The sequence below is a fragment of the Petaurus breviceps genome, unplaced genomic scaffold (assembly GCF_028583685.1).
Source record: "Petaurus breviceps papuanus isolate PSGF00001 unplaced genomic scaffold, PetGlider_PUasm1.0 551, whole genome shotgun sequence".
Lineage (NCBI taxonomy): Eukaryota > Metazoa > Chordata > Mammalia > Diprotodontia > Petauridae > Petaurus > Petaurus breviceps.
This window is the reverse complement of record NW_027186372.1, coordinates 2,526,837-2,541,990: the sequence shown is the minus strand read 5'-3', so window position 1 is coordinate 2,541,990 and position 15,154 is coordinate 2,526,837. Positions and strand designations below refer to the sequence as shown.

Genomic DNA, 15,154 nt, shown 5'->3' with positions numbered 1-15,154 from the left:
TTCTATCCCTTTGAAAGTTTCTGTTTTCATAAGATTCATTTTCCCCAAACAGAGGAGGGCGGTGGAGGGGCACACCTGCAATCACACTCTGCTTCACAGGAGTGCTGGAAAAACTAAACATTGGCACTGCCCCACTTCTCTTTTGTGAGAGTAGCACGGAGGCTTTGAGGGAGGGAAACAGAAAAATAGAGGAAGAGAGAGAGAGAAGAAGAAAAAAATAGAAAAAACGGGTAGAGAAGGAAAAAAGAGGAAAAGTGAGGAGAGAGAACAGAAGAAAAGAGGGAAGAAGGGAGAGGAGAAAGAGTCCAGAAGGAACAGAAGAGAGGGAAAAAGAGAAAGAAGAAAGAAAATGAAGGAGGGAGGAACAAAGATGATGTGGAGAAAAGTGAGGGGAGGGAGGAAGAAAGAAAGAGAAAGGGAGAAAGAGAAAGGCAGGGAAGGGCCAGGGTGTTGTGGAGGGGATGAGAGAAAGAGCCATGATGGAGAATCAAATGTCAAAGTACAAAATTAAGCTTTTTCAATGTTTCTTCCATTTATGTTAAAACGATTATGATTTTTTTCAAACTTGACAACACAGCCCATCTGGGTCCTGTTGTCCCCTGGGTCCCATTATGAGGCCAGTTCAAGCTGACTCCCATGAACTTGTTAATAATAAAGAAAGAAAATCCCTGGAGTGTCGAGGCGTTGTGTCACTGTCCGCGGGTTAGGCGGGACAGGGAAGCCCACGCTAACCCTCTTCTCCTTCCCAGAGACCTCGCTGTTGGGAGATCTCTGGCTGCAGCAGCTTGCCTTTTCCTGGTTCCCCCTCGTCTCCTGGCCCTTGACCGGCTGTGTTCCTTCCAGGTTATCTCATTGCTCCTTTGCCTTCAGATTCTCCGCTCCTCTGTCACCTTTCCAGAGACAGAAAGGAAGTCACTATAGACACGGACGTGGAGGCCGGTAGCACCATGAGGTAGCAGTCCCCAAGTCAATGCTTGTCCTCCCAGGAAAGTAGGAGAAAATAGAGCCCACTCAGCTTTCAACTGTCCTAGGATGATCCGGGGGCCCTGGGGAAGAAGGAAAGAGACAATGAGGTTTCAGAGAGGGCCCAGTTCTTTCATCCTTTCTGGAGTGACTATATAGCGATCCTCTAGGACAGAGGTTCTTAATTTAAGGTCCATGGACCACTAAGGGGCCTCTGGAGAGATTTCAAAGGGCTTATGAATTTGATTGGCAAAAAAAATTACACCTTCATTTCAGTATAATTTGTTCCTAATGTAATCCTATATATTTTATTTAATGCAATTTAAAACATTCTGAGAAGATTCCAGAAGCTTCATCAGACTGAAGGAATCCATGACACAAAAAAGGTTAAGAGAATTGAAAGAAGTCTTAAGGACCATCTATTGCAACCCCATGAGGAAACTAAGGTCACAGAAGGGGAAGGGACTTAATGTGGTATAGTGGCAAGATTGTTGGCTTTTAAATCAGGAGAGATGGGTTTGAATCTTGCCTCACTAGCTGTGAGTTTAGACATTTCCCTTTTCTGAAAGTTTCACTCTGCTCTTTCTTTTTTCTCTGCCCCTCTTCCCCACCCTTCCCCTTCATTCTTCTCTTTGTCTCTCTATCCCTTTCTCCCTATCTTACTCTCCCCTTCCCCTCCCGTCTTTCTTCTATTTCTCTCTAATTTTGTCTTCTCTCTCTCCCTTTTCCTTTCTCTATTCTCTTTCTTCCTCTGTCTTTGTCACTCTATCTCTCTATTCCTTTTCCCCTCTTCCCCCTTTCATCTGTCTGTCTCTTCTTTCTTCTCTCTATTCCTTTTCCCCCTCTCCTTTTTCCCTTCTTCTTTGTCTCTTCTTTCTTCTCCCTCTCTAGTCCCTTTTTTTCTCTCCTCACTCCCTTCCTCTGTCTCTTCTTTCTTTTCTCTATCCTCTCTTTTTCCTTCTCTTCCCCCTTCTTCCTCCCTCTGTCTCTGTCTCTATGTCCTTCATTTTAAAATGAAGATAAGGGCAGCATGGAACAGCTCTCATTTTACCCATCTGTAAAGTGACGAGGCTCTCTTCCACCTATGACATAATATGAAAAAGGGCTGCTATATTAGCAAAGGCCACAAAGTGAAGAAATACAACAGAAATGTGAGTCCAGGTCTCATAATTCCTAGCCTAGGGATGCCCAGGCAATCCACATCTGAAAGAGCAGTTTTAATCAGTGTAGGCACAGAAAGAAGTGACATCAAACAACAAAACTTTAACTTAACTCTTTCATGCATTTGAGCAGCTGTCTTATGTTCCCCTGCCTTCCATTTGAGACCTTATTTTCCTCAATCATTTCAACACTTATTAATACTTCAAGACTTTGAGGTGGAGCCCTTCTCATAAATGTAGACCACGACCTTTCCAAATTTTAGAAAAACGGTTGCCTAAATATTTGTGGCCAAAGGAATTCATACCAAGGTTCTAGCCATTTCTGCTTCCTTTTATGTGTTATCTTCACCTAATAGAATGTAATCCCCTTGAAGTCAAAGGCAGTCTTTTTTTTGGGGGGGGGCTTGTATTTGTATTCCCAACATTTAGCATAATGCCTAAATGACTTGAATGAGTGAACCAATGAATGTCATGTAATTAGGTGGGTCCTCAGAGGATGGACACACTGTGGTTTGTACTCAAAGGTCTTCTAGCTGGGTAAGACCTTCCTGTGCTTGTGCTCCCCTAGAAAAGCCCGAAAATTTAAAGACAAAGCATTACGGGATTTTTTTCTTTTAAAAATCAAAGAGGATCTTAAGAGATCACATAATTCAGGCCCCCATTTTACAAAAAACTGAAGTCCAGAGAGGTTGGTGGCTTGCTCAAGGTTACCCAGCTATTAAGTGTCAGAGCCAGGATTCAAACCCAGGACTTCGGACTCTAAATCTTCATTAACACGCTCCTCAGACATTTAAAAAATCTAGTACTATTTCCACTACACCATTTTGCTTACAAGCCATGATATAGGATTAGGGGACAAAAACAGCAGGGATTCTTCATTTATAAAACCAAACATGCTATATAAAGAATCTTGGGACTAAAAGGAAGGAATTTCTTGCTTCTTTGAGTTGGATGATTGATCATACTTTGTTCCTGGGATGTTGATCAATCCAATTCTTGGGTAAAAGACCTTCAATTTTTAGGCAGTGTGTTAGTTAAAGGTTGTCTGTTATAATATTCAGGGGAAATACAGGGGAAAAAAGAACCTGGAACTAAAAAAATCAGAAAATAGAGATATGCATTCCTGATGGGATGTTTCCTACTTGTGTGACCTTGAGCAAATCACTTAACTTCTCTGGGCCTTAGTTTACTAATCTGTGAAATAATGGAGCTAGTTCTTTAAGGTCCCTCCTAGCTCTAAATCCCATGATGTCCTATATGCCAACTGGTATAAACAACTAAATGAAACTAAATATCACAAATGTCTAATTTTCAGTGAGATCTCACCAAAATGTGATCTTTCAGTTCTCTGGTCACAGGGATATGGGCGGAATCTCAGTGGTGACCAGCAGGTATGGTCAGGTACTAGGTTGAGAAGATGAGATAGCTCAGTGTGTTTAGAAAGGGACTCCAACACTCTGGGCTCTGAACCAGGCTCTCTTATCAACAGAGTTCATGACCCTTAAAAAATCACTGTTATATATGTCCTATTTAAGGCTATGGGCTATGCTTGCTAGAAGCTTCTTAAGTCTCTTCCAGATATTAACATTCTATGTTCTATTGCATATAACATAGGATTTTCTTTTTGGAGAGGGGAAGGCAGGACAGTTGGAGTTAAGTGACTTGCCCAAAATCACACAACTAATAAATGTTAAGTGTCCGAGGCCTAATTTGAACTCAGGTCCTCCTGACTCTAGGGCTGGTACTCTATTCACTGTACCACCTAGCCATCCCCTAGCGTAAGATTTTCAAAATTGATTTTGCTGAACTTCCCCTCTCCTCTTGATTTGTTTGTTTCTTCTTCTTAAAATTCTTTGTTATAAGAAATGACCTTCTGGGAAAGGGGGGAAATCTAGATGATTTAATAACAAAAGGCATCAATAAGAATCTTTTTTGAATATTTGGTTCTATGGTCCCTCCCATTTCTAATGTTCTATACTGTTTATGATACTATTCATCATAACACCCTGAAATTTGCTACATCAATCTAAGAATGGGGAGTGGTAGAAGGTGAGGAAGAGGATTGGAGTCTCTCCTCAAAAACATCCGTGTTATCTGGGAGATTTCTCTCCAAAACTTAGGGTTCTGTCTTCAACCAAGTTTCTTCCTTTTTCCTAGACTCCCTATGGGGAAGGGAGCATAGCTCTCCTTACTGCCCCTTCCCCACAAGGGACATCCTGCTTAGCTCTCCCTGTTTCCCTCCACAAACACTCCCAAGTGATGTCTAAGTTTCTATGAAATGAAAAGTGTTTCCTCACCTTCAGATTGCCCTGACTGGCCAAACTGGTTGCTCTATGCTGAATCCCCCAGTCTCCCCCAACCATGTCTACTGGAAAATATGATTCCAGAAGCAAACTTCTTGATTTGAGAGACTTGTATTTTTTGGCTATGTTGTATTATAACAAGCCTTAGAGTTGGGCCAGAATGTGAAGCAGCTGCATAGCACAGGGAGACAGCAGGACATGCCTGACTCTCTCTCTGCACTCTTGGCCTTCTTTCTGCTTATCATATTTGTCAGATTAGATCGATGGTTTCAAAGTCCAGTCAACTCTGCAGTGACCAAAGGCCTTAGAGTTAAACAACTCTACAGCTACTGTTTTCTAATAATAATTATATCAATAATAATAATAAGAAGAAATGTTCTGTATTATGTCTAGAAGACAGAACTAAGGCCAATGGAAGTAAGTTACAAGGAGGCAGAGTTTGGCTCCATATAAGGGAAAATCTCTAAACAGAACTGTCCCCAAGTAGAGTGGAGAAAATTAGAGAAGAGAATCATAGGATGTTAGAATGAAAAGGACTTTAGAACTCTTCTAGTTCAAACTCTTCATTTTACAGAATAGGAAACTGAGGTCAAGAGAGGCAAAGGGACTTGGCTAAGTTTACACATCTAGGAATTAAAACCATTCTTCATGGTCCCACGGGAGAGAGCTAAAAGCGACAGAAGTTGCAGAGATTTTGAGTCAATATAAGGGAAAACTTCCTAACAATCAGGCCAAACCAAAAGTGGAATGCTATGCTACAGGAGGCAGTGAATGTCCCCAAGCAGATACTGGCTGACAACCTGTCAAGAACACTGTGGAAGAGATCTCTGCTTAGGTTAAACTAGGTGCATTCTTTGTTTTGTTTTGTTATTTTGCTTTTTGGAGGGTAATTGGGGTTAAGTGACTTGCCCAAGTTCACATGGCTACAAAGTGTTAAGTGTCTGAGGTTGGATTTGAGCTCAGGTACTCCTGACTCCAGGGCCCTTGCTCTATTCACGGAGCCACCTAGCCACAGCCCCCTTTTTTAGGTTTTGTTTTGTTTTGCTTTGCTTTTTGGAGGGCAATTGGGATTAAGTGACTTGCCCGAGGTCACACGGCTAGTTTTTGTGTTAAGTGTCTGAGGCAGGATTTGAACTCAGTAGGTGCATTGTGAGGACCCTTCCAGCTCCGCGGTTTTAGATTTCTTTGAATTCTATTCTGTGAGGATTTAGTTACTGGGATGTCTCCTCCACTGAATAGATTAGGGTTCCTTTGCATCTCAGCAGGTAGTCAGAGGACCATAACCTTAGAATTGGAAGAGACCTTGGAGTCCATACAGTTTAGGCTCCTCCTATTTCAGACGAAGAAACTGATTTCAGGACGTGAAGTGATTTGTTCATGGGGACAAAGGCACTAAGTATGGGTAGTGGGATTCCATCCTGGGCCCTCTGATTCCTGGGCCAGAGCGCCTTCCATTGTATTGCACTGTTCTCATTAAGTGGCCAGGAGCGTTCTTGCTGGTGGCCAGATCTGAGGTTGGGAGATTCTCTGCTGCCAGCTGTATAATTGAAGATTTCCAGCTTGGTAGGGGAACTTCCTAGAGGAGCTTGGCTTCTCTTGGGCAAACCTTTGAGAGATTAGAGACATTTCCATACCAAGAAGAAGCATCCATGTTAATGGAATAATAATGATTCTCATTTCTATGAAACTTTACAATTTACAAATTTTTCCTTTTCACAACAGTCCCAGTGCAAGGATCATTATCTCCATTTTGCCTATGAGGAAACTGATGTCCAGAGAAGGACAATGACTTGTCAAGGGTTCTTTCCACTATGGCATGCTGCCCTGCTCCTTGACAGTGGAAATGGGAGCTCTGGAGTCAGAGCTTGGCTTTAAATCCTGCTTCTGACACTCCCTTTGAGGAGGGCCTTTAATCTCTCTTAGCCTTAGTCTCCTCTTCTGTAAATTAAATGGGTAGGACAAGATGGTTTCCTAGGTCCCCCCTAGCTTTAGATTTAGGATTCTCTAGGTGTCTGGTTCTCTGGAAGGCAAAAAGAGAAATGAGTTTGTCTAGATTAGAAAGAATCTATTGAGTTCTGCTTGTTGGATCTGTTTATTCTTGTAATCAGGGAGCAGATAACTTAGTGGAAATAGTCCTGTATCTTAAGATGGAAGGCCTACATTCAAATTCCACTGATACCACTTTCTGTGACCTTGGAAAACTTGTTCAATACCTGAGACTCAATTTCCTCATCTGTCAAATGTGGATAAAAATCCTGTTGTGAGAAAGTTGCTTTGTAAACTGTAAATCTCTTTAGAAATATGAATGATTATGATTCCTCTCAGGAGGAAATTGTGAGGAATCAGTAAGATAATGGATATAAAATGATTTGTGGCTAAAAATACTATATAAATAGGAGTCATTCTCCTGAGGTTTGTTTCTCTACCTATAGGAAAACAGGCAGCTAGGGGATAGAGTGGTTGGCCTGGAGTCAAGAAAAACTGAGTTCAGATCCAGCCTCTGATACTTCCCAGCTATGTGGCCTTGAGCAAGTTTCCTTAGTTTTCTCATCTGTAAAATGGGAATAATAATGGCAACTACCTCGTAGGGTCACTGCAAGGATAAAAAGAGAGAATGTTGGCAAAGTACTTTGTAAATCTTAAGTAGTTACATAAATGCTGGTTGTTATTTCTGTTGTTATAGGAACTGTCCCTCAAAGATACTCATCTACTTTCTTTAGACCTTCTGAGCTGCAGATGCCTTAGGCATCTTGATAATGTGCCCAAACATCCTGTAGACACCTCCATCTAAAAAGCCTCCTTCGTTCCCAAACTAAACTACTTCTACTTCCATTTCAGTGGGTTCTCTCTTGTGCAAACAAACATTTGTGGTTCACCACTACCGCCACCACCACCCCACCCCACCCACCCCACCCCAGATGCTCTCCCATAAAGAGAGTTGACATGGCTGCTAGGCTACTCTTCTCAGCCTTAATGGAAAGAGCACTGGACCTGGAATCAGAAGAATAGGAGACAGTTAGGTCACCATGGTAAGTCATTTCCTTTTTTGTAAGCCTCAGTTTCCTCATCTGTAAAATGAAGACAATAATTCTTTTATTACCTACCCTACCTCACAGGGTTGGTGTGAGGAAGCTAGGGTCATGGATTTAGAAGTAGAAAAGGCTTTTAGAAGATATCTATCTATCTAGTCCTCATTTTACCGACACAGAAATGGGTTCAGAGAGGTCAAGAGATTAGCCCTGGGGCACATCACCAGTAAGTAGCAAAGGCAGGATTTGAACTTGGCTCTTTCTGGTTCCAAGTTTAGCATCCTATCCAGGAAAGTGTTTCGTAAACATTAAAGGACGAGATGTATGAAATACCATCCTCACCATCACTAATGCTATTATTAATATTATTACTGGATCAATGAGTTCCTGTCAATAACAAAAAGTCAATAAGCATTTATTAAATGCCTGTTATAGACCAAGCATTGCATTAACCACTCTGATACAAAGAAATCCAACATCTCAAGGAACTCACAGACTGATGGGGAGACAAGTACAAACAGCCTATAAGTAAACTATATACAGGCTAAATTAACTAGAGATAACCAAACAGAGGGAAAGCCATAGCATTAAGGGAGACTTCCTGTAGAAGGTGGGATTTTGGCAGGAACTTGAAGGAAATCAGGGAAGCCAGAAGGTAGACATGAGGAGGAAGAGAATCCCAGGAATGAGTAGTCATTAAAAAGCCAGACAGAGGATTTCATCTGTGTCTAGAATTCCCATAAGTAATTCTCTCTTCTAACATTGAGCAGAACGTGCTCTAAAACAGGATATTAGAGAGTTGGCCAGGCATAGTCAGAGGTTAAGTGACTTGCCCAGGGTGACACAGAGTCAGGACTGGAACCCTGTCTCCAATGCCAGCTCTACCCTCCATTACACCACACTGCCTCTCAAATTATTTTCATTGTTACTATCAAAATTCATATGAATGAGACAGTGCTGGAGTTCAATGTAAAATGTCTTAACGTAGTAAAAAATTGAAATGTACTGTAGCACTTAAAATGTTCACATAAGAGGGCACCATAGAATATAGAACAGGGATAGAAGGTGCCCTGGAAATCATCTAGTTTACCACTTTTACTTTAAAGATTGGGAACCCAGAGGAAGCTAGGTGACACAGTGAATAGAGCACTGGCCCTGGAGTCAGGAGGACCTGAGTTCAAATCCAACCTCAAACACTTAACACTTACTAGCTGTGTGACCTTGGACAAATCGCTTAACCCCAATTGCCTTGCCTTCCACCCTCAAAAAAAAAAAGATTGGGAACCCAAGGCAACAGAGAGATTATATGATTTTCCCAAAATCACACAGCATATCATTAGCAGATTCAGGACCAGAACCCAGTCTTCCTGATTTCCCAGAGTTCTTTGTGCTGTAGAATCTGGCCTATCTCAATTTAATAGAAATGCATGGTGATGTTTCATCTTGGGGTGTGTGTGTGTGTGTGTGTGTGTGTGTGTGTGTGTGTGTGTTGTTTAATCTGTGCAAACTGAGTTGCTCCTAATGAAAAGATGTAAACAAGACCCTTATTCTTTTTTTAATTAAATGTTATATTTTTAGTTCACATCACTCATTTCCACAAGATTTTGAGTTACAAATTTTCTCCCTGTCTTTCCCCTACCCACTACCCCAAAACAGCCATCCCACTGTATACCCCCTCCCCAATCTGCTGTTTCCTATATCCTCCCCTATCCCACCTCTGACTTTCCAGTGGGGCAAGATGGATCTCTATACCCCAGTGCCTGCATATCTTGTTTCTCAGTTGCATGTAAATTAACACACACACACACACACACACACACACACACACACACATATATATATATATATATATATATATATATATTTAAACATTTGATTTTAAAACTTTGGGTTCTAGATTCTTTCCCTTCCTCCCTCATCACCCACCCTTACTGGGAAGATAAGCAATTCAATATAGGTTGTACATGTGTAGCTACCCAAAACATTTCCATAGTGGATTGTAAAAGATTGACTATATTACCCTCCATCCAATCCTACCACCCACTTGTCCTATTCTCTACTTTGACCCTGACCCTTTTCAAAAGTGTGTGCTTCCAACTTCCCTCCCCCCGCAAACCTGCCCTCCCCACTCCATCATCCCCCGTCTCATCCCTTTTCCCCCTACTCTCCTGTAGGGTGAGATACCCTATTTAGTGTATATGTCATTTCCTCTCTAAGCCAAATTCAATGAGAGTAAGGTTGACCTATTCCCTTTTGCCTTCCTGTTCTTCCCCTCCATTGTAACAGTTTTCCCTTGCCTCTTCTGTATGAGATAGTTTACCCCATTCTGTCTCTCCCCATCTCTTCTCATTAAATTCCTCTCTTACCTTTCAATTTCACGTTTTAAGTATCATCCCTTCCTATTCAACTGGTCCTGTGCCCTCTGTCTATGTATACCTGTAAACATATATACACACATTCACATATATATTCATACGCCCATATACCCTCCTATATAGACATACATATGTATGTGTGTATAGATATACATATATAATATATATATATATACACATTTCTATTCCTTTCAACTATTCTCATACAGAGAAAAGTTTCATAAGTTACAATGATTGTTTTTCCAGGTAGGAATGTTAATAGTTCAACTTTGATAAATTCCTTATGATTTCTCTTCCCTGTTTACCTTCTCATGCTTCTCTTGTCTCTTGTATCTCAATGTCAAATTTTCTATTCAACTCTGGATTTTTCATCAAGAATGCATGAAAGTCCTCTATTCCACTGAATGACCATATTTATCCCTGAAACGTGATACTCAGTTTTGCTGGGTAGGTGATTCTTGGCTTTAATCCCAGCTCCTTTGACCTACGGAATATCATATCCCAAGCCCTTCAATCCTTCAGTGTAGAAGCTTCCAGATCCTGTGTTATCCTGATTATGTTTCCACAATATTCAAATTGTTTCTTCCTGGCTGCTTGTAATATTTTCTCCTCGATCTGGGAACTCCAGAACCTGGCTATAATATTCCTAGTAGTTTTCTTTTTGAGATCTTTTTCAGGAGGTGATCGGTGGATTCTTTCAACATCTATTGTACCCTCTGGTTCTAAAACATTAGGGCAATTTTCCTTGAGAATTTCTTGAAGGATGATTTCTAGGTTCTTTTTTTGATCATGGCTTTCAGGTAGTCCAATAATTTTTAAAAGATCTCTCCTGGATCTGTTTTCCAGGTCAGTAGTTTTTCCAATGAGATGTTTCACATTGCTTTCTATTTTTTTCATTCTTTTGGATCTATTTAATAGTATCTTGATTTATCATATAGTCACTAGCTTGCATTTGCTCCAATCTAATTCTGGAGGAATTATTCTCTTCAGTGAGCTTTTGAGATTCTTTTTCCATCTGGCAAATGGGCTTTTTAAGGCGTTTTTCTCCTCATTGGCTTTTTGAGCCTCTTTTGCCATTTGAGTTAGTCTATTTTTTAGGGTGTATTTTCTTCAGTCAGGTTGTTGACTCTCTTTTCATGGTTCTCTTGCATTATTCTCATTTCTCTTCCCAATTTTACCTCCACTTCTTTTTTTTGGTTTTCAAAATCCTTCTTATGCTCCTCTATGGCCTGTAACCAGTTTATATTTTTCTTGGAAGCTTTTGGTGCAGGAGTTCTGACTTCATTTTCTTCCTCCTGTTCCATACTTTATCCTTTTTGTCCCCAAAAAAGGAGTCCAAAGTCAGATTGCTTTGCTTCCTTTGCTTGCTCATGTTGCCACTCAATTACTTGACTTTTGAGCTTTTTTGCCACAGTAGAACTCTGCCTCCAGAGAGGAGAGCTTTGTCCCAAATTGCTGGGGTTTTCTCAGCTTCTGGAGTTATTAGTTGGGTGCCCTCTCTGAGGCCTCCACTGGCTCTGGCACACTGGGTCTCTCACCCTAGGACTTATACCCTAGATAGCAATCCAGATCCAAGCAGGTTAAAGCAAGAGTGATTCCCCCTCAGAATGGTCGCTTGGTCCCCCTACACTCTGCAGGCCAGGAGCTCTGAAGCAGCCATGTGGCCATGGCTGCTAGGCCTCAGCCACTTCTCCCTCTGTGGACAGAGGATTGACTGCACTCCCAGAACCCCAATGTCTACTGATCTCTCACTTAGTCTTTGGCATTTATGGGTTGATAATTCTGGAAATCGCCACAGCTGCGGTTTCTGTGATCTACTGTGATCTACTCTCCCAATGTCCCCCGGCTGATCATGGCTTCCCTGAGGCTAAAGCCTCTGACTCACACAGTGCTGGGCTCTGCTCTCAGCCCGTTGGGATTGATCCTTCCTGCTGGAAGGCTGGGCTGTCTTCAGCAGGTTTGTTTCTGTCTCTTTGTGGGTTCTGTAGCCCTAAAGTTTGTTTAGAGTCATTTTTATAGCTATTTGAGGTGGTTATGGGCAGAGCACAGGGAGTCTTCCTGCTTCTATACTGCCATGTTGGCTCCTCCCCCCAAGACCCTTATTCTTTAATTGTGAAAAGAAGATGCTAGAATCAGATAAAAATCATATTTCCCCTTCAATGATAATGACAAAAGAACACTTTTAGAAACTATGGTGATAGCTAGAAAACCTCCTTTCATTTCAGAGAACCAAGAATAGCATGTTTGGGAATCCTGAGGGCGAACACATTCTTCACAACACATTCTTCACAGAGTTTCCTCTGGTTCTCCTCACCTAAAATCCCTTCCTCCCATATTGAATGACTATCATCAAGAGGAGGGATTCATTAAGATTATGTTGTGCTTGGTCCCTGAGGGTAGAAGTAGCAGCAATAGGGGAGAGGGGTCTGGGGAGCACAATGGGAAGAGAGGTCAGAGATTGGAGTTACCCATAGGCCAAGTTCGGCTTAATATAAGGAAGGGCTCTCTAATGATCAATGTAATGGTCAGGTAGTAGTGATGCTTCTACCACTGAAAGTACTCCTAAAGAGACTGCAAGAGCAATTGACAGAGAAGTCATATATAGGTCCTTCACAAAAAGTTGAGCCTTGGATGGGGTTTCCTTCCAACTCTAAAATTATCTGCTTTCCCTTATCTACTCTTCCAGTCCAAGATCAAATCTAACCACCTTCTCAGATCACAGTTTCCCCTTTTCACTCCTCACTGTCTTAATTGAGTACTTAGGAAATAATTTCTTGTCCTGTTAGTTAATTTTTTCATGTAAAATATCTTATATGTAGTCATGGGGGCTAGAGAGTCAGTCCTGGATTCACTAAAGCCTGGTTTTGACACAGGATCACTGGGCAACCCTGAGAACTTAACATGTTCACCCCTCCCCTGGTCCCTCAACTCTCTAAAACTTTATACATAAATTACTGATTTGTACTGGGGTAGAGGGAAGCTCCATGTGAAGAGTTTCCTCCATCAATGATATCACAGGTATAGAGCATAGAAGCATACCTCATTAAAAGGCACTGATTAGGTCTAAAAAACATGATTTTGGATTAAACAACTTTTGGGGGAGCATCATAGTATAATGAAAAAGGTAGTGGGCTTGCAGTCAGACTGCCAGACTACCAATCTGAGCTCTGACCTACTTGTGTAAGCTTGAAGCAAGTTGTTTTAACCTCATGAGCCTTAATTTTCTCATCTGTAAAATGAAGATAATATTTGCACTACCTACTTTGCAAAATAATTGCAGGGAAGGTACTTTGTAACCTTGAAATCACTATAGAAATATGAGCTAATACTGAGATTAGCACCACAGGAACGATGTTAAAATGTTATGAATAGACAGTTGCCAAATGAGGTCACAGAAGCATTCTGCAATGTTATGGTGAGGTTTGGTTATGTCAATAATGTTGTTATTGTAACATGTTCTTGGTTTGGGCAACCTTATGCTGAAATAAACCTCTACTTCTTACCATTAAAAGTAGAATTTCAATTAATGTCTGCTGGCTAGACAAGTGTATGAAGGAAAGATTCCATGTGAATTAGTGCTTTGACACTGATAGAGAAATCTAAATCTTAATTTGTCAATTCATTTTTGTTATTCCTGCTATTTCCAACTCTAATGCTATTCAGTGCCCTAATAATTCCCCGTTTCCTTCTACTTGCACTGTTTTGTGTTCTATGTTCTGCATTCCAGAAAGGCAGGAAGTGACTTTCCCAAAGAAGGGAAGTGACTTGCCCAGGACATATGGGGAGTTAATGGTAGAGCTGAGATTAGAACCTAGATCTTCTGTCTCCCAGTTTAGGCTCATTCAGACTACCCTTCAAAAATATTTTGGCCTTCCTTGCTAGAATGTATAGCCTCCAAGGCTGACATCCTGGACTCAGTGTAGTTTGATAGCGGGTACCTGGCACTATGCTGGGCACATAGGGACACTCAGTAAGTGCTGTATGGAAAGAACCCACAAAGGTTGGCAGTGTCTCCCTCAGTCACAACCTCCCCTTTGCATTCAAATCTTCTCCAAGGGACAAAAGCCAAGAAACAGTAAGGGAAGTTGCCAATAGGTTTTACAGAGACATGCCCGAAGCTGGAGGAGTGCTGTTGACACAGTCAGCTCCCAATGGGGACAGAAGCCTGAGAGGGTGGAGAAGGGCATGGGAGGGTCCCAGTGCCTCCTTCCATACAGCCAGCTGCACTGTTTATCGGGCTGTTCTCTGCCTCGGCCTGTCTACTCCCTTCTGGCCAATCCTCAGGATAGAAACAGTTGCAGCAGCTCCACAATTTAATAAGGATAATGCCAGGCATTTATTATCACAATGTATTTTATGATGCTCCAACTATTTCATCCCCAAAACAAGCTTTAGAGGGAAGCAAGGCAAGGCAGGTCTGTTTCTTCCCATTTCACAGAAACAGAGACACAGGGAATAAGGTCAAACACTTTGAAGGCTTCCCTTTCTTCTGGCCCTTTCCAGCTCTGAATAACAATAAAAACAGCTAAAAACAACAATAGCCAATAGCCACAGCAAGAGCAGCTAGCATTCATACCACACCCACTTTGTGGCTGGCACTGTGCTAAGTGCTTTACAAAATATTTTCTCCTTTGATCCTCACAATGACGCAGGGAAGTAGGTGCTTTTATTATCCCTATTTAACAGAAGTTAAGTGACTTGCTAAAGGTCACACAACTAGTAAGCATCTGAGATGGGATTTGAACTCAGGTCTTCTTGACTTCAGGCTTAGTGGCACATCATATGATTTAAGGTCTCTGCTAGTTCTTCATACTTAATTTTCTATGTTCCAAGTGTAGTTGTAGAGGGCTCTCTGATGCCTCACTGTAGCATGGAGGTGAGCCTGGCTTGTCCAAGGCTTTCAGTGAAAACTGTGATAGTTCCCATTTGCCAAAGGACTTTAGAAGGGATTGGTAACAGATTGTGTGTCTGGCATCTAAAGAGCAGCCTAGCTAGCTAAGTATAAGGAGGGGTATCACCCAAAGGTTGACCACTGGGTGATAAGGTCATTCAGCAACTCGTGAAGACTAACCATCTTCTACAGAGAGTATTTTCACTGCACTATAGTGAATAATTATAGATCCTGGAAGGGTTGCAGGAGGGGCTTTCAATTTAAAATGGAAAGAACATCCCTTAGACATAGTGTAATGGAAAAAAAAAATCTGGAGTGAAAAGATCTGTGTCACTTTAGGCAAGTCATTTAATTTCTTTGGACCTCAGTTTTCTCATCTCACCAATTCCCAGACTAGAAGGAAATAGAGGCAAAGGTGTGCAGTAGAAAGAAC

At 41.5% G+C, this 15,154-nt stretch overlaps 1 protein-coding gene across 3 annotated transcripts in view; it reads right to left on the bottom strand.

Moving 5' to 3' along the window:
* Window positions 1-490: 490 nt before the first annotated feature.
* ADRB2 (adrenoceptor beta 2) overlaps window positions 491-15,154 on the bottom strand; it is a 130,083-nt gene continuing 115,419 nt past the window's right edge. For 2 of the 3 annotated variants that reach the window (XM_069102329.1, XM_069102330.1), the window contains exon 2: window positions 495-1,046. Coding sequence is in view for 1 of the 3 variants with exons in the window: in XM_069102330.1 (XP_068958431.1) it covers window positions 1,012-1,046 (35 nt within the window). In the remaining 2 variants the exon portion in view is untranslated. Of the gene's footprint in view, window positions 1,047-15,154 lie in introns of all 3 variants that reach the window. The other variant, XR_011171188.1, reaches the window with a different exon arrangement.